The 23,760-nt window shown below is 49.3% G+C and overlaps 1 protein-coding gene across 2 annotated transcripts in view; it reads right to left on the bottom strand.

The window, feature by feature from the left end:
- LOC147105372 (tetraspanin-2-like) overlaps nt 1-22,746 on the bottom strand; it is a 206,829-nt gene extending 184,083 nt beyond the window's left edge. Inside the window, exon 1 of one of the 2 annotated variants that reach the window (XM_086011669.1) lies at nt 22,600-22,746. In XM_086011669.1, coding sequence (XP_085867795.1) covers nt 22,600-22,671 — 72 coding nt within the window. In that variant the 5' untranslated portion in view covers nt 22,672-22,746. The remainder of the gene's footprint in view (nt 1-22,599) is intronic. The other variant, XM_086011668.1, reaches the window with a different exon arrangement.
- Between the last annotated feature and the right edge of the window lie 1,014 nt (nt 22,747-23,760).

The following is a 23,760-nucleotide window of genomic DNA, read 5'->3' on the forward strand; positions in this document are numbered from 1 at the left end:
TATTTCTCTCTCTCTCTATCCATTCACTCTCTCTCTATCCATTCCCTCTCTCTCTATCCATTCACTCTCTCTCTCTCTATCCATTCCCCTATTTCTCTCTCTCTATCCATTCACTCTCTCTCTATCCATTCACTCTCTCTCTCTCTCGCTCTATCCATTCCCTCTCTCTCTATCCATTCACTCTCTCTCTCTCTATCCATTCCCCTATTTCTCTCTCTCTCTATCCATTCACTCTCTCTCTCTCTATCCATTCCCCTATTTCTCTCTCTCTCTATCCATTCCCTCTCTCTCTATCCATTCACTCACTCTCTATCCATTCACTCTCTCTCTCTCTCGCTCTATCCGTTCCCCTATTTCTCTCTCTCTCTATCCATTCACTCTCTCTCTATCCATTCCCTCTCTCTCTATCCATTCACTCTCTCTCTCTCTATCCATTCCCCTATTTCTCTCTCTCTATCCATTCACTCTCTCTCTATCCATTCACTCTCTCTCTCTCTCGCTCTATCCATTCCCTCTCTCTCTATCCATTCACTCTCTCTCTCTCTATCCATTCCCCTATTTCTCTCTCTCTCTATCCATTCACTCTCTCTCTCTCTATCCATTCCCCTATTTCTCTCTCTCTCTATCCATTCACTCTCTCTCTCTCTCTCTCTATCCATTCCCCTATTTCACTCACTCGCTATCCATTCACTCTCTCTCTATCCATTCACTCTCTCTCTCTCTCTCGCTCTATCCGTTCACTCTCTCTCTATCCATTCACTCTCTCTCTCTCTCGCTCTATCCATTCCCCTATTTCTCTCTATTCGTTTCCCTATCTGATATTGTGGCAATAACGGAAACGTGGCTTAAAACGGTGAGGACTGGGCACTTAACATTCAAGCGTACAAGGTGTTCAGAAAAGATAGGGAAGGAAAAAAGGGAGGTGGGGTGGCAGTGCTGATTAAGGAAGACATTTTAGTGTTAAAAAGGGAGGGGTCAAGGACAGAATCCATTTGGTTCGAATTGAGGAACAAAAAGAACACTATTGGGGGTATTATATGGGCCTCCAAATAGTGAGAGGGAGGTAGAGGAGCAAATCTGCAGGGAAATCGCAGAGATATGCAAGAGCTATAGAGTGGTGATATTGGGGGACTTTAATTACCCAAATATCGATTGGCATAATGCTAGGGTAAAGGAAAAGGAGGGGGAGGAATTTCTGAAATGTGTTCAGGAGAATTTCCTTGACCAGCATGTTCTTGGCCCAACTAGGAAGGAGGCATTGCTGGATCTGGTGCTGGGGAATGAGGTGGGCCAGGTCGACCAAGTGTCTGTGGGAGAACACTTGGGTACGAGTGAGATTTAGATTAGCAATGGAGAGGAGCAAGGAACAATCTAGAGTGGAACTTCTAAACTGGAATAGAGCTAACTTCAATGGGATGCGAAAGGATCTAGCCAGGGTTAAATGGAACCAGAGACTGACAGGAGAAACTGTAATGGAACAATGAGTGATCTTTAAGGAGGAGATGTTCCAAGTACAGGCTCGGTACATTCCAACAAGAGGGAAGGGTAAGGGAACCAAAGCAAGGGCTCCTTGGATGATGAGGGAGAAAGAGAAGATGATGAAACAAGAAAAAGAGGGTGTATGATGCATGTCAGGTGAATTCTTCAGGGAAAAACCAGACCAAATACAATTAAGTTGAAAGGGGAAGTGAAGATGAAAATAAGATTAAAAAAGAGAGAATATGAGAGTAGAATGGCGGTTAACATAAAAGGGAACCCAAAAATCTTCTACCGGCATGTAAACAGTAAGCGGGTAGTAAGAGGCGGGGTGGGGCCTATTAGCGACAAAGAATGTGTTATATGCTTAGAGGTGCAGGGCAAGGCTAGAATACTGAATGAGTACTTTGTATCATTGGGCTGGATTTTCATTAAGCTGTCAGGAAGGAGGCGGGACTACAACTTTCAGGTTTTAGTCCCGCCTACATCGACGTCCGGCCAATCGATGCGATTTTCCCTTGATTGACCTTGTTGAGCCCGCCCAGCGGGCTCAGCAGGCCAATTAAGGGCCACCCGGCAACAGGTGATGTCACAGACTGAAATTTCATCTGTCATGAGTTTCTGAGAGATGAAATATCAGTGTTTCCCAGCTGTTTGAAGCTGTCAAACACTGACAGTCTGACTTCTAACCTGAGTCCTTCTACACAGACTCAGTTAGAACTGTCACCGGCACTGAAAGCTGAAGGCTGTCACTTTTGACAGATCGTAGCCGTTCAGCTTTCAGTGCCGGCTGAGTGATGGACTCCCGACGCCTAGAGGAAGAAAGGCTGTTAAGGTAAGTACAGGTAAGTAAAACTTCTTTACACACTTTAGACACACCAAACACACTTAACTTTGCACTCATGCACCCATCACTCACCTGAACACCAACATCGCGACCCCTCCAAGTCCTTCAACCCGACGGCCCACCTGCTCTAACCTGGCGTGGTTTGGAGCCGTCGGGAATCCCACACGACACCCCTCAAAATAGGGATTAGGCTAAAAACTGCCTGTTAACTACCTGTTAACAGGCAGTTAATTGGCACTAATCCCTTCCTGCCTCGGGTCGGCGGGTCCCAGTGCGGGGCGGGTACCCGCCTCCCTTGAAACTTACGTGGAGGCGGGTTTTAGAAACAATAAAATTTACTGGCATTTGGAGAGGTTTAAGCTAATTAAGGAGAGCCAACATGGATTTGTAAAAGGCAGATCGTGTTTGACTAATTTAATTGAATTTTTTGATGAAGTAACAGGGAAGATCGATGAAGGGAATGCAATGGATATTGTCTACATGGATTTTAGGAAGGCGTTTGACAAAGTACCACATAGAAGGCTGGTTAACAAAATTGAGGCTCATGGAATAGGTGGGTCAGTGACAGCTTGAATAAGGAATTGGCTTAAAGACAGAAAACAGCAAGTTGTGGTAAATGGCTGTTTTTCAGACTGGAGGATGGTAGGCAGTGGTGTTCCCCAGGGGTCAGTGCTGGGGCCACTGCTTTTTTTGATATATAAATGACCTGGATATTGGAATACAGAGTAGAATTTCTAAATTTACCGATGACACCAAATTTGGGGGTGTGGCAAACAGTGAGGATGATACCAATGGAGTGGTCATAGGGGATTGGATAGTCAGGGGGATCGACAGGCATTTCTGCAACCGCTGACGTGAGTCACGCCTGGTTTGTTGCCTCCCTGGCGCCAGGGTAAAAGACATCACCGAGAGGGTGCAGAATATTTTGATGGGGGATGAGGAGCAGCCAGAAGTCGTGGTCCATGTGGGAAACGATGACATGGGAAGGAAAAGGGTTGAGGTCCTGCAGTCAGAGTTTCAGGAGTTAGGGAGGAAGTTAAAGAGCAGGACCTCAAAGGTAGTAATCTCTGGATTACACCCAGTGCATCGCGCTAGTGGGTATAGGAAGAGTAGGATAAAACAGGTTAATGTGTGGCTGGAGATATGGTGCAGGAGAGAGGGCTTCAGATTCCTGGAGCATTGGGACCAGTTCTAGGGCAGGAGGGACCTGTTCAAGGTGGACAGGTTGCACCTCAACAGAGCTTTTTAAAAATGTGTTTATGGGATGTGGGCGTCGCTGGCAAGGCCAGCATTTATTGCCCATCCCTAGTTGCCCTTGAGAAGGTGGTGATGAGCCGCCTTCTTGAACCACTGCAGTCCGTGTGGTGAAGGTACTCCCACAGTGCTGTTAGGTAGGGATTTCTAGGATTTTGTCCCAGTGACAATGAAGGATCGGCGATATATTTCCAAGTCAGGATGGTGTGTGACTTGGAGGGGAACTTGTAGGTGGTGATGTTCCCAGGTGCCTGCTGCCCTTGTCCTTCTAGGTGGAAGAGGTCACGGGTTTGGGAGGTGCTGTCGAAGAAGCCTTGGCGAGTTGCTGCAGTGCATCTTGTAGATGGTACACGCTGCAGCCACGGTGCGCCGGTGGTGGAGGGAGCAAATATTTAAGGTGGTGGATGGGGTGCCAATCAAGCGGGCTGCTTTGTCCTGAATGGTGTCAAGCTACTTGAATGTTGTTGGAGCTGCACTCATCCAGGCAAGTGGAGAGTATTCCATCACACTCCTGACTTGTGCCTTCTGGTGGAAAGGCTTTAGGGATGATTCGGGTACAGAGTAGACACATTCCCACAAGGGGAAAGGAAGGGCATCCAAAGCTAGAGCTCCCTGGATGATTAACGATATAGAGATTACAATGAAACAGAAAAAGGAGGCTTATGACACATGTAAAGTTCATAATACAGTCGAGAACCAAGCTAAATACTGAAAGTACAGAGGAGCTCTTAAAAAAGGAATGGGAGGGGCAAAAGTGAGTATGAGAATAGATTAGTGGCTAATATAAAAGGGAACCCAAATGTCTTTTATAAACATATAAATAAATAAAAATGTAGTCAAAGGAAGGGTGGGGCCAATTGGGAACCAAAAAGGAGATCTTACTGTAGAGGCAGAGGGCATGGCTGAGGTACTAAATGAGTATTTTTCATCTGTCTTCACTATAGAAGCGGATGCTGCCAATGTCACAGTAAAGGAGGAGGTGATAGCGGTATAGGATAGGATAAAAATAGATAAAGAGGTACTTAAAAACTTGGCAGTACTCAAAGTAGAAAAGTTACCCAGTCCAGATGGGATGCTGAAAGAAGAGTGGAAATTGCGGAGGCTCTGGCCACAATCTTTCAATCCTCCTCGGATATGGGAGTGGTGCCAGAGGATTGCAAATGTTACAGGCCTGTTCAAAAAAGAGAGGGATAACCCTGGCAATTACAAGCCAGTCAGCCTAATGTCGGTGGTGGGGAAACTTTTAGAGACCTTAATCAGGGACAAAATTAATTGGCACTTGAAAAAATATGGGTTAATAAGTGAAAGCCAGCATGGATTTGTTAAAAGGCAAATTGTGTTTGACTAACTTGATTTAATGAAGTAACGGAGAGGTTTGACGAGGGTAGTGCGGTCGATGTTGTGTATATAGACTTTCAAAAGGCGTTTGACAAAGTACCACATAATAGACTTGTTAACAAAATGGGTCAGTGCTGCGTGGGTCCGAAATTGGGTACGAGACAGAAAGTAGAGAGTTTTTTTTAATTCACTTATGGGATGTGGGCGTCGCTGGCAAGGCCAGCATTTATTGCCCATCCCTAGTTGCCCTTGAGAAGGTGGCGGTGAGCCGCCTTCTTGAACCGCTGCAGTCCGTGTGGTGAAGGTACTCCCACAGTAGTGGTGAGAGCTTGTTTTTCAGACTGGCGGGAAGTCTGCAGTGATGTACTGAACAGTGCAGAGGATAGTAACAGACTTCAGGAGGACATAAAAGGAAAGCAAAATACTGCAGATTCCGGAAATCTAAAATAAAAACAGAAAGCTGGAAATACTGACCTACTGAGTATTTCCGGCATTCTCTGTTTTTATTTCACGAGGATGTAGGCAGACTGGTGAAGTGGGCAGACACTTGGCAGATGAAATTTAACATAGAGACGTGTGAGGTCATTTATTTTGGTCGGAAGAATGAATAGAGGCAATATAAACTAAATGGTACAGTGTTAAGGGGGGCACAAGAACAGCGAGACCTGGGGTGTCCACACACAAGACTTTGAAGGTGGCAGGACACGTTGAGAACGCTGTCAAAAAAGCAAACGAGATCCTGGGCTTCATTAATAGAGGCACAGAGTACAAAAGCAAGGAAGTTATGCTAAATCTTTATAAAACACTGGTTAGGCCCCAGCTGGAGTATTGTGGGCAATTCTGGGCACCACACTTTAGGAAGGATGTCAAGCCTTAGAGAGGGAGCAGAGGAGATTTACTAGCATGGTTCCAGGGATGAAAGACTTCAGTTACATGAGGAGACTGGAGAAACTGGGGTTGTTCTCCTTAGAACAGAGAAGGTTAAGGGGAGACTTAATAGAGGTGTTCAAAATCACGAGGGGTAAATAAGGAGATACTGTTTCCACTGGCAGGAAGGTCGGTAACCAGAGGACACAGATTGAAGGTAATTGGCAAAAGAACCAGAGACAAGATAAGGAGAATCTGTTTTACGCAGCGAGTTGTTATGATCTGGAATGCACTGTCTAAAAGGAAGCAGATTCAATAATAACATTGAAAAGGAAATTGAATACTTGAAAAGAAAAAAAGAGCAGAGGAGTGGGACTAATTAGAGAGCTCTTTCAAAGTGCCGGCCCAGGCACGACGGGCTGAATGGCCTCCTTCTGTGCTGCATCATTCTATGATTCTCCTGTTCCTCTCTCTCTCCATTCCCCTAGCTCTCTCTCCGCTCCCCTCTCTCTCTCCATCCCCCTCTCTCTCTCTCCGTCCCCCCTCTCTATCTGTTCCCCCCTCTCTATCTGTTCCTCTCTCTCTATCTGTTCCTCTCTCTCTATCTGTTCCCCTCTCTCTATCTGTTCACCCCTCTCTATCTGTTCCTCTCTCTCTATCTGTTCCCCTCTCTCTATCTGTTCCTCTCTCTCTATCTGTTCCTCTCTATCTGTTCCTCTCTCTCTATCTGTTCCCCCCTCTCTCTATCTGTTCCTCTCTCTCTATCTGTTCCCCTCTCTATCTGTTCCCACCTCTCTATCTGTTCCCCTCTCTCTATCTGTTCCCCTCTCTCTATCTGTTCCCCTCTCTCTATCTGTTCCCCTCTCTCTCTATCTGTTCCCCTCTCTCTATCTGTTCCCCTCTCTCTATCTGTTCCTCTCTCTCTATCTGTTCCTCTCTCTCTATCTGTTCCCCTCTCTCTATCTGTTCCCCTCTCTCTATCTGTTCCTCTCTCTCTATCTGTTCCCCTCTCTCTCTATCTGTTCCTCTCTCTCTCTATCTGTTCCCCCCTCTCTCTATCTGTTCCTCTCTCTCTATCTGTCCCCACCTCTCTATCTGTTCCCCTCTCTCTATCTGTTCCCCTCTCTCTATCTGTTCCTCTCTCTCTATCTGTTCCCCTCTCTCTATCTGTTCCTCTCTCTCTATCTGTTCCCCTCTCTCTATCTGTTCCCCTCTCTCTATCTGTTCCCCTCTCTCTATCTGTTCCCCTCTCTCTATCTGTTCCCCTCTCTCTATCTGTTCCCCTCTCTCTATCTGTTCCCCTCTCTCTATCTGTTCCCCTCTCTCTATCTGTTCCTCTCTCTCTATCTGTTCCCCTCTCTCTATCTGTTCCCCTCTCTCTATCTGTTCCCCTCTCTCTATCTGTTCCCCCCTCTCTCTATCTGTTCCCCTCTATCTGTTCCCCCCTCTCTATCTGTTCCCCTCTCTCTCTATCTGTTCCTCTCTCTCTATCTGTTCCCCTCTCTCTATCTGTTCCCCCCTCTCTCTATCTGTTCCCCTCTATCTGTTCCCCCCTCTCTATCTGTTCCCCTCTCTCTCTATCTGTTCCTCTCTCTCTATCTGTTCCCCTCTCTCTATCTGTTCCCCTCTCTCTATCTGTTCCTCTCTCTCTATCTGTTCCCCTCTCTCTATCTGTTCCCCTCTCTCTATCTGTTCCCCTCTCTCTATCTGTTCCCCTCTCTATCTGTTCCTCTCTCTCTATCTGTTCCCCTCTCTCTATCTGTTCCTCTCTCTCTATCTGTTCCCCTCTCTCTATCTGTTCCCCTCTCTCTATCGGTTCCCCTCTCTCTATCTGTTCCCCTCTCTATCTGTTCCCCTCTCTCTATCTGTTCCCCCCTCTCTCTATCTGTTCCTCTCTCTCTATCTGTTCCCCTCTCTCTATCTGTTCCCCTCTCTCTATCTGTTCCCCTCTCTCTATCTGTTCCCCCCTCTCTATTTGTTCCCCTCTCTCTCTATCTGTTCCCCTCTCTCTATCTGTTCCCCTCTCTCTATCTGTTCCCCTCTCTCTATCTGTTCCCCCCTCTCTCTATCTGTTCCCCTCTCTCCATCCCCCCACTCTCTCTCTATCCCCCTCTCTCTCTCCATTCCCCCACTCTCTCTCTCTCTCTATCCCCCCACTATCTCTCTCTCCATTCCCCCACTCTCTCTCTCTCTATCCCCCCACTCTCTCTCTCTCTCTATCCCCCCACTCTTTCTCTCTCTCTCTATCCCCCCTCTCTCTCTCCATTCCCCCACTCACTCTCTCTCTCTCTGTCCCCCCACTCTCTCTCCATTCCCCCACTGTCTCTCTCTCTCTCTCCATTCCCCCACTCTCTCTCTCTCTCCATTCCCCCACTCTCTCTCTCTCTCTATCCCCCCACTCTCTCTCCATTCCCCCACTGTCTCTCTCTCTCTATCTCTCCATTCCCCCACTCTCTCTCTCTATGCCCCCACTCTCTCTCTCTCTCTCTATCCCCCCACTCTCTCTCCATTCCCCCACTGTCTCTCTCTCTCTCTCTCCATTCCCCCACTCTCTCTCTCTCTCTATCCCCCACTCTCTCTCTATCCCCCCACTCTCTCTCTCTCTCCATTCCCCCACTCTCTCTCTCTCTCTCTATCCCCCCACTCTCTCTCCATTCCCCCACTGTCTCTCTCTCTCTCTCTCCATTCCCACACTCTCTCTCTCCATTCCCCCACTCTCTCTCTCTCCATTCCCCCACTCTCTCTCTCTATTCCCCCACTCTCTCTCTCTCTCTCTATCCCCCCACTCTCTCTCCATTCCCCACTGTCTCTCTCTCTCCATTCCCCCACTCTCTCTCTATCCCCCCTCTCTCTCTCTCTCTATCCCCCCTCTCTCTCTCCATTCCCCCACTCTCTCTCTCTCTCTCTATCCCCCCACTCTCTCTCCATTCCCCCACTGTCTCTCTCTCTCTCTCCATTCCCCCACTCTCTCTCTCTCTCTATCCCCCACTCTCTCTCTCTCTCTCTATCCCCCCACTCTCTCTCCATTCCCCCACTGTCTCTCTCTCTCTCCATTCCCCACTCTCTCTCTCTCTCTCTATCCCCCCACTCTCTCTCTCTATCCCCCACTCTCTCTCTCTCTCTCTATCCCCCCACTCTCTTTCTCTCTCTCCATCCCCCCTCTCTCTCTCTCCATTCCCCCTCTCTCCATTCCCTCTCTCTCTCCATTCCCTCTCTCTCTCCATTCCCCCTCTCTCTCTCTCCATTCCCCCTCTCTCTCCATTCCCCCTCTCTCTCCATTCCCCCTCTCCCTCTCTCCATTCCCCCTCTCTCTCCATTCCCTCTATCTCTCTCCATTCCCTCTCTCTCTCCATTCCCCCTCTCTCTCCATTCCCCCTCTCTCTCTCCATTCCCTCTCTCTGTCTCCATTCCCCCTCTCTCTCCATTCCCCCTCTCTCTCCATTCCCTCTCTCTCTCTCCATTCCCCCTCTCTCTCCATTCCCCCTCTCTCTCCATTCCCCCTCTCCCTCTCTCCATTCCCCCTCTCTCGCCATTCCCTCTCTCTCTCTCCATTCCCCCTCTCTCTCCATTCCCCCTCTCTCTCCATTCCCCCTCTCTCTCTCCATTCCCTCTCCCTCTCTCCATTCCCCCTCTCTCTCCATTCCCCCTCTCTCTCTCCATTCCCCCTCTCTCTCCATTCCCCCTCTCTCTCTCCATTCCCTCTCTCTCTCTCCATTCCCCCTCTCTCTCTCCATTCCCCCTCTCTCTCCATTCCCCCTCTCTCTCTCCATTCCCCCTCACTCTCCATTCCCCCTCTCTCTCTCTCCATTCCCCCTCTCTCTCTCTCCATTCCCCCTCTCTCTCCATTCCCCCTCTCTCTCTCCATTCCCTCTCTCTCTCTCCATTCCCTCTCTCTCTCCATTCCCCCTCTCTCTCCATTCCCCCTCTCTCTCTCCGTTCCCCCTCTCTCTCCATTCCCTCTCTCTCTCTCCATTCCCCCTCTCTCTCCATTCCCCCTCTCTCTCCATTCCCCCTCTCTCTCTCTCCATTCCCCCTCTCTCTCCATTCCTTCTCTCTCTCTCCATTCCCTCTCTCTCTCCATTCCCTCTCTCTCTCCATTCCCTCTCTCTCTCTCCATTCCCCCTCTCTCTCCATTCCCCCTCTCTCTCTCCATTCCCCCTCTCTCTCCATTCCCTCTCTCTCTCTCCATTCCCCCTCTCTCTCCATTCCCCCTCTCTCTCTCCATTCCCCCTCTCTCTCCATTCCCCCTCTCTCTCTCTCCATTCCCCCTCTCTCTCCATTCCCCCTCTCTCTCTCCATTCCCCCTCTCTCTCCATTCCCCCTCTCTCTCTCCATTCCCCCTCTCTCTCCATTCCCCCTCTCTCTCTCCATTCCCTCTCTCGCTCTCCATTCCCCCTCTCTCTCCATTCCCCCTCTCTCTCCATTCCCCCTCTCTCTCTCCATTCCCCCTCTCTCTCCATTCCCCCTCTCTCTCTCCATTCCCCCTCTCTCTCCATTCCCCCTCTCTCTCCATTCCCCCTCTCTCTCCATTCCCCCTCTCTCTCTCCATTCCCCCTCTCTCTCCATTCCCCCTCTCTCTCCATTCCCCCTCTCTCTCTCCATTCCCCCCCTCTCTCTCTATTCCCTCTCTCTCTATCCATTCCCCTATTTCTCTCTCTCTCTATCCATTCCCTCTCTCTCTATCCATTCCCTCTCTCTATCCATTCCCTCTCTCTCTCTCCATTACCCCTCTCTCTCTCTATTCCCTCTCTCTCTATCCATTCCCCTATTTCTCTCTCTCTCTATCCATTCCCTCTCTCTCTCTCCATTCCCTCTCTCTCCATTCCCCCTCTCTATCAATTCCCCCTCTCTATCCATTCCCTCTCTCGCCTTTCCCCTTCTATCCATTCCCCTGTCTCCCTCTCTCTCTGTCCATTCCCTCTCTCTCCATCCATTCCCTCTCTCTCTATCCATTCACTCTCTCTCGCTCTATCCATTCCCCTATTTCTCTCTCTCTCTATCCATTCCCTCTCTCTCTATCCATTCCCTCTCTCTCTCCATTCCCCCTCTCTCTCCATTCCCCCTCTCTCTCTCCGTTCCCCCTCTCTCTCCATTCCCTCTCTCTCTCTCCATGCCCCCTCTCTCTCCATTCCCCCTCTCTCTCCATTCCCCCTCTCTCTCTCTTCATTCTCTCTCTCTCTCCATTCTCTCTCTCTCTCTATTCACTCCCTCTCTCTATCCAATCTCTCTCTATCCAATCTCTCTCTATCCACTCTCTCTCTATCTGTTCACTCTCTCTCTATCCTCTCTCTCTCTCTCTCTATCCTCGCTCTCTCTCTCTCTATACTCGCTCTCTCTCTCTATCCATTCTCTCTCTCTATCCATTCTTTCTCTCTCTCTCTATCCACTCTCTCTCTCTATCCACTCTCTCTCTATCCACTCTTTCTCTCTCTATCCATTCCCTCTCTCTCTCTCTCTCCATTCCCTCTTTCTCTATCCATTCTCTCTCTCTATCGATTCTCCCTCTCTATCCACTCTCTCTCTCTCTCTCTCCATTCCCACTCTCTCTCTCTCTCTCTCTATCCACTCTTTCTCTCTCTATCCATTCCCACTCTCTCTCTCTCTCTCTATCCATTCTCTCTCTCTCTATCCATTCTCTCTCTCTCTCTATCCACTCTCTGTCTATCCACTCTCTCTCTCTCTCTCCATTCCCCCTCTCTCTCTCCATTCCCTCTCTCTCTCTCCATCCCCCCTCTCTCTCTCCATTCCCCCTCTCTCTCCATTCCCCCTCCCTCTCCATTCCCCCTCTCTCTCCATTCCCCCTCTCTCTCCATTCCCCCTCTCTCTCCATTCCCCCTCTCTCTCTCCATTCCCCCTCTCGCTCTCCATTCCCCTCTCTCTCTCCATTCCCCTCTCTCTCTCCATTCCCCCTCTCTCTCTCCATTCCCTCTCTCTCTCTCCATTCCCCCTCTCTCTCCATTCCCCCTCTCTCTCCATTCCCCCTCTCTCTCTCTATTCCCTCTCTCTCTCTCCATTCCCCCCTCTCTCTCCATTCCCTCTCTCTCTCTCCATTCCCCCTCTCTCTCTCTCCATTCCCTCTCTCTCTCTCCATCCCCCCTCTCTCTCTCCATTCCCCCTCTCTCTCCACTCCCCCTCTCTCTCCATTCCCCCTCTCTCTCTCCATTCCCCCTCTCTCTCCATTCCCCCTCTCTCTCTCCATTCCCCCTCTCTCTCCATTCCCCCTCTCTCTCTCTCCATTCCCCCTCTCTCTCCATTCCCTCTCTCTCTCTCCATTCCCTCTCTCTCTCCATTGCCCCTCTCTCTCTCTCCATTTCCTCTCTCTCTCTCCATTCCCTCTCTCTCCCCATTCCCTCTCTCTCTCTCCATTCCCCCTCTCTCTCTCTCCATTCCCCCTCTCTCTCCATTCCCTCTCTCTCTCCATTCCCCCTCTCCCTCTATCAATTCCCCCTCTCTATCCATTCCCTCTCTAGCCTTTCCCCTTCTATGCATTCCCCTGTCTCCCTCTCTCTCTATCCATTCCCTCTCTCTCTCTCTCCACCCATTCCCTCTCTCTCTAGCCATTCACTCTCTCTCTCTCTATCCATTCCCCTATTTCTCTCTCTCTCTATCCATTCCCTCTCTCTCTATCCATTCACTCTCTCTCTCTCTATCCATTCCCCTATTTCTCTCTCTCTATCCATTCCCTCTCTCTCTATCCATTCACTCTCTCTCTATCCATTCACTCTCTCCCTCTCTCTCCATTCCCCTGTCTCCCTCTCTCTCTACCCATTCCCTCTCTCTCTCTCTCCATCCATTCCCTCTCTCTCTAGCCATTCACTCTCTCTCTCTCTATCCATTCCCCTATTTCTCTCTCTCTCTATCCATTCCCTCTCTCTCTATCCATTCACTCACTCTCTATCCATTCACTCTCTCTCTCTCTCGCTCTATCCGTTCCCCTATTTCTCTCTCTCTCTATCCATTCACTCTCTCTCTATCCATTCCCTCTCTCTCTATCCATTCACTCTCTCTCTCTCTATCCATTCCCCTATTTCTCTCTCTCTATCCATTCACTCTCTCTCTATCCATTCACTCTCTCTCTCTCTCGCTCTATCCATTCCCTCTCTCTCTATCCATTCACTCTCTCTCTCTCTATCCATTCCCCTATTTCTCTCTCTCTCTATCCATTCACTCTCTCTCTCTCTATCCATTCCCCTATTTCTCTCTCTCTCTATCCATTCCCTCTCTCTCTATCCATTCACTCACTCTCTATCCATTCACTCTCTCTCTCTCTCGCTCTATCCGTTCCCCTATTTCTCTCTCTCTCTATCCATTCACTCTCTCTCTATCCATTCCCTCTCTCTCTATCCATTCACTCTCTCTCTCTCTATCCATTCCCCTATTTCTCTCTCTCTATCCATTCACTCTCTCTCTATCCATTCACTCTCTCTCTCTCTCGCTCTATCCATTCCCTCTCTCTCTATCCATTCACTCTCTCTCTCTCTATCCATTCCCCTATTTCTCTCTCTCTCTATCCATTCACTCTCTCTCTCTCTATCCATTCCCCTATTTCTCTCTCTCTCTATCCATTCACTCTCTCTCTCTCTCTCTCTATCCATTCCCCTATTTCACTCACTCGCTATCCATTCACTCTCTCTCTATCCATTCACTCTCTCTCTCTCTCTCGCTCTATCCGTTCACTCTCTCTCTATCCATTCACTCTCTCTCTCTCTCGCTCTATCCGTTCCCCTATTTCTCTCTATTCGTTTCCCTATCTGATATTGTGGCAATAACGGAAACGTGGCTTAAAACGGTGAGGACTGGGCACTTAACATTCAAGCGTACAAGGTGTTCAGAAAAGATAGGGAAGGAAAAAAGGGAGGTGGGGTGGCAGTGCTGATTAAGGAAGACATTTTAGTGTTAAAAAGGGAGGGGTCAAGGACAGAATCCATTTGGTTCGAATTGAGGAGCAAAAAGAACACTATTGGGGGTATTATATGGGCCTCCAAATAGTGAGAGGGAGGTAGAGGAGCAAATCTGCAGGGAAATCGCAGAGATATGCAAGAGCTATAGAGTGGTGATATTGGGGGACTTTAATTACCCAAATATCGATTGGCATAATGCTAGGGTAAAGGAAAAGGAGGGGGAGGAATTTCTGAAATGTGTTCAGGAGAATTTCCTTGACCAGCATGTTCTTGGCCCAACTAGGAAGGAGGCATTGCTGGATCTGGTGCTGGGGAATGAGGTGGGCCAGGTCGACCAAGTGTCTGTGGGAGAACACTTGGGTACGAGTGAGATTTAGATTAGCAATGGAGAGGAGCAAGGAACAATCTAGAGTGGAACTTCTAAACTGGAATAGAGCTAACTTCAATGGGATGCGAAAGGATCTAGCCAGGGTTAAATGGAACCAGAGACTGACAGGAAAAACTGTAACGGAACAATGGGTGATCTTTAAGGAGGAGATGTTCCAAGTACAGGCTCGGTACATTCCAACAAGAGGGAAGGGTAAGGGAACCAAAGCAAGGGCTCCTTGGATGATGAGGGAGAAAGAGAAGATGATGAAACAAGAAAAAGAGGGTGTATGATGCATGTCAGGTGAATTCTTCAGGGAAAAACCAGACCAAATACAATTAAGTTGAAAGGGGAAGTGAAGATGAAAATAAGATTAAAAAAGAGAGAATATGAGAGTAGAATGGCGGTTAACATAAAAGGGAACCCAAAAATCTTCTACCGGCATGTAAACAGTAAGCGGGTAGTAAGAGGCGGGGTGGGGCCTATTAGCGACAAAGAATGTGTTATATGCTTAGAGGTGCAGGGCAAGGCTAGAATACTGAATGAGTACTTTGTATCATTGGGCTGGATTTTCATTAAGCTGTCAGGAAGGAGGCGGGACTACAACTTTCAGGTTTTAGTCCCGCCTACATCGACGTCCGGCCAATCGATGCGATTTTCCCTTGATTGACCTTGTTGAGCCCGCCCAGCGGGCTCAGCAGGCCAATTAAGGGCCACCCGGCAACAGGTGATGTCACAGACTGAAATTTCATCTGTCATGAGTTTCTGAGAGATGAAATATCAGTGTTTCCCAGCTGTTTGAAGCTGTCAAACACTGACAGTCTGACTTCTAACCTGAGTCCTTCTACACAGACTCAGTTAGAACTGTCACCGGCACTGAAAGCTGAAGGCTGTCACTTTTGACAGATCGTAGCCGTTCAGCTTTCAGTGCCGGCTGAGTGATGGACTCCCGACGCCTAGAGGAAGAAAGGCTGTTAAGGTAAGTACAGGTAAGTAAAACTTCTTTACACACTTTAGACACACCAAACACACTTAACTTTGCACTCATGCACCCATCACTCACCTGAACACCGACATCGCGACCCCTCCAAGTCCTTCAACCCGACGGCCCACCTGCTCTAACCTGGCGTGGTTTGGAGCCGTCGGGAATCCCACACGACACCCCTCAAAATAGGGATTAGGCTAAAAACTGCCTGTTAACTACCTGTTAACAGGCAGTTAATTGGCACTAATCCCTTCCTGCCTCGGGTCGGCGGGTCCCAGTGCGGGGCGGGTACCCGCCTCCCTTGAAACTTACGTGGAGGCGGGTTTTAGAAACAATAAAATTTACTGGCATTTGGAGAGGTTTAAGCTAATTAAGGAGAGCCAACATGGATTTGTAAAAGGCAGATCGTGTTTGACTAATTTAATTGAATTTTTTGATGAAGTAACAGGGAAGATCGATGAAGGGAATGCAATGGATATTGTCTACATGGATTTTAGGAAGGCGTTTGACAAAGTACCACATAGAAGGCTGGTTAACAAAATTGAGGCTCATGGAATAGGTGGGTCAGTGACAGCTTGAATAAGGAATTGGCTTAAAGACAGAAAACAGCGAGTTGTGGTAAATGGCTGTTTTTCAGACTGGAGGATGGTAGGCAGTGGTGTTCCCCAAGGGTCTGTGCTGGGGCCACTGCTTTTTTTGATATATAAATGACCTGGATATTGGAATACAGAGTAGAATTTCTAAATTTACCGATGACACCAAATTTGGGGGTGTGGCAAACAGTGAGGATGATACCAATGGAGTGGTCATAGGGGATTGGATAGTCAGGGGGATCGACAGGCATTTCTGCAACCGCTGACGTGAGTCACGCCTGGTTTGTTGCCTCCCTGGCGCCAGGGTAAAAGACATCACCGAGAGGGTGCAGAATATTTTGATGGGGGATGAGGAGCAGCCAGAAGTCGTGGTCCATGTGGGAAACGATGACATGGGAAGGAAAAGGGTTGAGGTCCTGCAGTCAGAGTTTCAGGAGTTAGGGAGGAAGTTAAAGAGCAGGACCTCAAAGGTAGTAATCTCTGGATTACACCCAGTGCATCGCGCTAGTGGGTATAGGAAGAGTAGGATAAAACAGGTTAATGTGTGGCTGGAGATATGGTGCAGGAGAGAGGGCTTCAGATTCCTGGAGCATTGGGACCAGTTCTAGGGCAGGAGGGACCTGTTCAAGGTGGACAGGTTGCACCTCAACAGAGCTTTTTAAAAATGTGTTTATGGGATGTGGGCGTCGCTGGCAAGGCCAGCATTTATTGCCCATCCCTAGTTGCCCTTGAGAAGGTGGTGATGAGCCGCCTTCTTGAACCACTGCAGTCCGTGTACTGAAGGTACTCCCACAGTGCTGTTAGGTAGGGATTTCTAGGATTTTGTCCCAGTGACAATGAAGGATCGGCGATATATTTCCAAGTCAGGATGGTGTGTGACTTGGAGGGGAACTTGTAGGTGGTGATGTTCCCAGGTGCCTGCTGCCCTTGTCCTTCTAGGTGGAAGAGGTCACGGGTTTGGGAGGTGCTGTCGAAGAAGCCTTGGCGAGTTGCTGCAGTGCATCTTGTAGATGGTACACGCTGCAGCCACGGTGCGCCGGTGGTGGAGGGAGCAAATATTTAAGGTGGTGGATGGGGTGCCAATCAAGCGGGCTGCTTTGTCCTGAATGGTGTCAAGCTACTTGAATGTTGTTGGAGCTGCACTCATCCAGGCAAGTGGAGAGTATTCCATCACACTCCTGACTTGTGCCTTCTGGTGGAAAGGCTTTAGGGATGATTCGGGTACAGAGTAGACACATTCCCACAAGGGGAAAGGAAGGGCATCCAAAGCTAGAGCTCCCTGGATGATTAACGATATAGAGATTACAATGAAACAGAAAAAGGAGGCTTATGACACATGTAAAGTTCATAATACAGTCGAGAACCAAGCTAAATACTGAAAGTACAGAGGAGCTCTTAAAAAAGGAATGGGAGGGGCAAGAGTGAGTATGAGAGTAGATTAGTGGCTAATATAAAAGGGAACCCAAATGTCTTTTATAAACATATAAATAAATAAAAATGTAGTCAAAGGAAGGGTGGGGCCAATTGGGGACCAAAAAGGAGATCTTACTGTAGAGGCAGAGGGCATGGCTGAGGTACTAAATGAGTATTTTTCATCTGTCTTCACTATAGAAGCGGATGCTGCCAATGTCACAGTAAAGGAGGAGGTGATAGCAGTACAGGATAGGATAAAAATAGATAAAGAGGAGGTACTTAAAAACTTGGCAGTACTCAAAGTAGAAAAGTTACCCAGTCCAGATGGGATGCTGAAAGAAGAGTGGAAATTGCGGAGGCTCTGGCCACAATCTTTCAATCCTCCTCGGATATGGGAGTGGTGCCAGAGGATTGCAAATGTTACAGGCCTGTTCAAAAAAGAGAGGGATAACCCTGGCAATTACAAGCCAGTCAGCCTAATGTCGGTGGTGGGGAAACTTTTAGAGACCTTAATCAGGGACAAAATTAATTGGCACTTGAAAAAATATGGGTTAATAAGTGAAAGCCAGCATGGATTTGTTAAAAGGCAAATTGTGTTTGACTAACTTGATTTAATGAAGTAACGGAGAGGTTTGACGAGGGTAGTGCGGTCGATGTTGTGTATATAGACTTTCAAAAGGCGTTTGACAAAGTACCACATAATAGACTTGTTAACAAAATGGGTCAGTGCTGCGTGGGTCCGAAATTGGGTTCGAGACAGAAAGTAGAGAGTTTTTTTTAATTCACTTATGGGATGTGGGCGTCGCTGGCAAGGCCAGCATTTATTGCCCATCCCTAGTTGCCCTTGAGAAGGTGGTGGTGAGCCGCCTTCTTGAACCGCTGCAGTCCGTGTGGTGAAGGTACTCCCACAGTAGTGGTGAGAGCTTGTTTTTCAGACTGGCGGGAAGTCTGCAGTGATGTACTGAACAGTGCAGAGGATAGTAACAGACTTCAGGAGGACATAAAAGGAAAGCAAAATACTGCAGATTCCGGAAATCTAAAATAAAAACAGAAAGCTGGAAATACTGACCTACTGAGTATTTCCGGCATTCTCTGTTTTTATTTCACGAGGATGTAGGCAGACTGGTGAAGTGGGCAGACACTTGGCAGATGAAATTTAACATAGAGACGTGTGAGGTCATTCATTTTGGTCGGAAGAATGAATAGAGGCAATATAAACTAAATGGTACAATGTTAAGGGGGGCACAAGAACAGCGAGACCTGGGGTGTCCACACACAAGGCTTTGAAGGTGGCAGGACACGTTGAGAACGCTGTCAAAAAAGCAAACGAGATCCTGGGCTTCATTAATAGAGGCACAGAGTACAAAAGCAAGGAAGTTATGCTAAACCTTTATAAAACACTGGTTAGGCCCCAGCTGGAGTATTGTGGGCAATTCTGGGCACCACACTTTAGGAAGGATGTCAAGCCTTAGAGAGGGAGCAGAGGAGATTTACTAGCATGGTTCCAGGGATGAAAGACTTCAGTTACGTGAGGAGACTGGAGAAACTGGGGTTGTTCTCCTTAGAACAGAGAAGGTTAAGGGGAGACTTAATAGAGGTGTTCAAAATCACGAGGGGTAAATAAGGAGATACTGTTTCCACTGGCAGGAGGGTCGGTAACCAGAGGACACAGATTGAAGGTAATTGGCAAAAGAACCAGAGACAAGATAAGGAGAATCTGTTTTACGCAGCGAGTTGTTATGATCTGGAATGCACTGTCTAAAAGGAAGCAGATTCAATAATAACATTGAAAAGGAAATTGAATACTTGAAAAGAAAAAAAGAGCAGAGGAGTGGGACTAATTAGAGAGCTCTTTCAAAGTGCCGGCCCAGGCACGACGGGCTGAATGGCCTCCTTCTGTGCTGCATCATTCTATGATTCTCCTGTTCCTCTCTCTCTCCATTCCCCTAGCTCTCTCTCCGCTCCCCTCTCTCTCTCCATCCCCCTCTCTCTCTCTCCGTCCCCCCTCTCTATCTGTTCCCCCCTCTCTATCTGTTCCTCTCTCTCTATCTGTTCCTCTCTCTCTATCTGTTCCCCTCTCTCTATCTGTTCCCCCCTCTCTATCTGTTCCTCTCTCTCTATCTGTTCCCCTCTCTCTATCTGTTCCTCTCTCTCTATCTGTTCCTCTCTATCTGTTCCCCTCTCTCTATCTGTTCCTCTCTCTCTATCTGTTCCTCTCTCTCTATCTGTTCCCCTCTCTCTATCTGTTCCTCTCTCTCTATCTGTTCCCCCCTCTCTCTATCTGTTCCTCTCTCTCTATCTGTTCCCCTCTCTATCTGTTCCCACCTCTCTATCTGTTCCCCTCTCTCTATCTGTTCCCCTCTCTCTATCTGTTCCTCTCTCTCTATCTGTTCCCCTCTCTCTATCTGTTCCTCTCTCTCTGTCTGTTCCCCTCTCTCTATCTGTTCCCCTCTCTCTATCTGTTCCTCTCTCTCTATCTGTTCCCCTCTCTCTATCTGTTCCTCTCTCTCTATCTGTTCCCCTCTCTCTATCTGTTCCCCTCTCTCTATCTGTTCCCCCCTCTCTCTATCTGTTCCCCTCTCTCTATCTGTTCCCCTCTCTCTATCTGTTCCCCTCTCTCTCTATCTGTTCCCCTCTCTCTATCTGTTCCCCTCTCTCTATCTGTTCCCCTCTCTCTCTATCTGTTCCTCTCTCTCTATCTGTTCCCCTCTCTCTATCTGTTCCCCTCTCTCTATCTGTTCCCCTCTCTCTATCTGTTCCCCTCTCTCTATCTGTTCCCCTCTCTCTATCTGTTCCTCTCTCTCTATCTGTTCCCCTCTCTCTATCTGTTCCTCTCTCTCTATCTGTTCCCCTCTCTCTATCTGTTCCCCTCTCTCTCTATCTGTTCCCCTCTCTCTATCTGTTCCCCTCTCTCTATCTGTTCCCCTCTCTCTATCTGTTCCCCTCTCTCTATCTGTTCCTCTCTCTCTATCTGTTCCCCTCTCTCTATCTGTTCCTCTCTCTCTATCTGTTCCCCTCTCTATCTGTTCCCCTCTCTCTCTATCTGTTCCCCTCTCTCTATCTGTTCCCCTCTCTATCTGTTCCCCTCTCTCTATCTGTTCCCCCCTCTCTCTATCTGTTCCCCTCTCTCTATCTGTTCCCCCTCTCTCTATCTGTTCCCCTCTCTCTATCTGTTCCTCTCTCTCTATCTGTTCCCCTCTCTCTATCTGTTCCTCTCTCTCTATCTGTTCCCCTCTCTCTATCTGTTCCCCTCTCTCTATCTGTTCCCCTCTCTCTATCTGTTCCCCTCTCTCTATCTGTTCCTCTCTCTCTATCTGTTCCCCTCTCTCTATCTGTTCCCCTCTCTCTCTATCTGTTCCCCTCTCTCTATCTGTTCCACTCTCTCTATCTGTTCCCCTCTCTCTCTATCTGTTCCTCTCTCTCTATCTGTTCCCCTCTCTCTATTTGTTCCCCTCTCTCTCTATCTGTTCCCCTCTCTCTATCTGTTCCCCTCTCTCTATCTGTTCCTCTCTCTCTATCTGTTCCCCTCTCTCTACCTGTTCCCCTCTCTCTATCTGTTCCCCCCTCTCTCTATCTGTTCCCCTCTCTCCATCCCCCCACTCTCTCTCTATCCCCCTCTCTCTCTCCATTCCCCCACTCTCTCTCTCTCTCTATCCCCCCACTCTCTCTCTCTCCATTCCCCCACTCTCTCTCTCTCTATCCCCCCACTCTCTCTCTCTCTCTATCCCCCCACTCTCTCTCTCTCTCTATCCCCCCTCTCTCTCTCCATTCCCCCACTGTCTCTCTCTCTCTCTCCCATTCCCCCACTCTCTCTCTCTCTCCATTCCCCCACTCTCTCTCTCTCTCTCTCTATCCCCCCACTCTCTCTCCATTCCCCCACTGTCTCTCTCTCTCTCTCTCTCCATTCCCCCACTCTCTCTCTCTCTCTATCCCCCCACTCTCTCTCTCTCTCTCTCTCTATCCCCCCACTCTCTCTCCATTCCCCCACTGTCTCTCTCTCTCCATTCCCCCACTCTCTCTCTCTCTCTATCCCCCACTCTCTCTCTATCCCCCCTCTCTCTCTCTCTCTATCCCCCCCTCTCTCTCCATTCCCCCACTCTCTCTCTCTATCCCCCCACTCTCTCTCCATTCCCCCACTGTCTCTCTCTCTCTCTCCATTCCCCCACTCTCTCTCTCTCTCTATCCCCCCACTCTCTCTCTCTCTCTCTATCCCCCCACTCTCTCTCCATTCCCCCACTGTCTCTCTCTCTCTCTCCATTCCCCCACTCTCTCTCTCTCTCTCTATCCCCCACTCTCTCTCTCTCTCTCTCTATCCCCCCACTCTCTCTCTCTCTCTCTATCCCCCCACTCTCTCTCTCTCTCTATCCCCCCACTCTCTCTCTCTCTCTATCCCCCCACTCTCTCTCTCTCTCTCTATCCCCCCACTCTCTCTCTCTCTCTATCCCCCCACTCTCTCTCTCTATCCCCCCACTCTCTCTCTATCCCCCCACTCTCTTTCTCTCTCTCTATCCCCCCACTCTCTCTCTCGCTCTCTATCCCCCACTCTCTCTCTCTCTCTCTATCCCCCCCCACTCTCTCTCTCTCTCTCCATTCCCCCACTCTCTCTCTCTCTCTCTCTATCCCCCACTCTCTCTCTCTCTCTCTCTATCCCCCCACTCTCTCTCTCTCTCTCTATCCCCCCACTCTCTCTCTCTCTCTATCCCCCCACTCTCTCTCCATTCCCCCACTGTCTCTCTCTCTCCATTCCCCCACTCTCTCTCTCTCTCTATCCCCCACTCTCTCTCTATCCCCCCTCTCTCTCTCTCTCTCTATCCCCCCCTCTCTCTCCATTCCCCCACTCTCTCTCTCTCTCTATCCCCCCACTCTCTCTCCATTCCCCCACTGTCTCTCTCTCTCTCTCCATTCCCCCACTCTCTCTCTCTCTCTCTCTATCCCCCCACTCTCTCTCTCTCTCTCTATCCCCCCACTCTCTCTCCATTCCCCCACTGTCTCTCTCTCTCTCTCTCATTCCCCCACTCTCTCTCTCTCTCTCTATCCCCCACTCTCTCTCTCTCTCTCTCTCTCTATCCCCCCACTCTCTCTCTCTCTCTCTATCCCCCCACTCTCTCTCTCTCTCTATCCCCCCACTCTCTCTCTCTCTCTCTCTATCCCCCCACTCTCTCTCTCTCTCTATCCCCCCACTCTCTCTCTCTCTCTATCCCCCCACTCTCTCTCTCTCTCTCTATCCCCCCACTCTCTCTCTCTCTATCCCCCCACTCTCTCTCTCTCTATCCCCCCACTCTCTCTCTATCCCCCCACTCTCTTTCTCTCTCTCTATCCCCCCACTCTCTCTCTCGCTCTCTATCCCCCCACTCTCTCTCTCTCTCTCTATCCCCCCACTCTCTCTCTCTCTCTCCATTCCCCCACTCTCTCTCTCTCTCGCTCTATCCCCCACTCTCTCTCTCTCTCTCTATCCCCCCACTCTCTCTCTCTCTCTCTATCCCCCCACTCTCTCTCTCTCTATCCCCCCACTCTCTCTCCATTCCCCTCTCTCTATCCGCTCTCACACGGTTACTCACCCAGAAGAAGAGATTGAATGTGAAGAGGAGATATTTCATGCATTTCATTCCACTCGAGATGCTCCTGCCCATGGTGAATGCGGAACAGCGAGTGAGCGCCGCCCGACTTCGAGTAAAGTTAGCGGAACAGAGCAGAGTCCGCCCAGAGAGAGAGGGCCCGCCCACCGAGAGAGAGAGAGAGGCAGGGAGAGAGGAAGAGGGGCAGGGAGAGAGGAAGAGGGGCAGAGAACGAAGGGAGATGACAGGGAGAGATTGAGAGGGGTAGGGAGAGAAGGATGGGGGCAGGGAGAGAGAGAGCCAGAAAAAAAGAAAGACTTGCAATTATATAGCGCCTTTCACAACCACCGGATGTCTCAAAGCGCTTGTACAGTCAATGAAGCACTTTTGAAGTGGAATTGCTGTTGTAATGTGGGAAATGTAGCAGCCAATTTTCACACAGCAAGGTGCTAATCTGTTTTTGTTATGTTGGTTGAGGGATAAGTAATGGCCAGGACACCAGGAGAACCCCTCCTCTTCTTTGAAATAGAACCATGGGATCTTTTATGACCACCCAAGAGAGCAGATGTGGCCTCGGTTTAACGTCGCATGCAAAAGACGACAACCTCTGACAGTGCAGTGCTCCCTCAGCACTGCAGTGTCAGTCTAGCTTTATGTGCTTGAGTCCCTGGAGCAAGAGTTGAACCCACAACCTTCTGACTCAGAGGCAAGTGTGGTACCCACTGAGCCACAGCTGGCACTGTACGAGAGAGAGGGGGGCAGGGAGAGAGTGATTGTGGCAAGGAGCGAGGTTGAGGGGCAGGGAGCGAGATGGGGGGCAGGGAGAGGGGTGTGGGTAAGGGAAAGGGAGAGGGTTGGGAGCGAGGGAGAGGGACAGGGAGAGAGGGGCAAGGAGAGGGAGAGGAAAGGGGCAGGGATAGAGGGAGATGTGGAGAGGGGCAGGGAGAGGGAGGGGACAGAGAGGGAGAGAGAGGGTTGACAGAGAGAGACAGAGGAGCGAGAGGTGAGGAAAGTAGGGAGGGAGATAGGGAGGGGGAGAGGGAGGGTTGACGGAGAGAGACGGGAGCGAGAGGTGAGGAAGCAAGGAGGGAGGTGGGGGGGACAGAGAGAGAGGGCAGAGGGAGAGGGGGAGAGGGAGGGTTGATGGAGAGAGACGGGAGCGAG

The sequence above is a fragment of the Somniosus microcephalus genome, chromosome 18 (assembly GCF_052327205.1).
Source record: "Somniosus microcephalus isolate GS21.2 chromosome 18, FLI_Smic_1.0, whole genome shotgun sequence".
Classification (NCBI taxonomy): domain Eukaryota; kingdom Metazoa; phylum Chordata; class Chondrichthyes; order Squaliformes; family Somniosidae; genus Somniosus; species Somniosus microcephalus.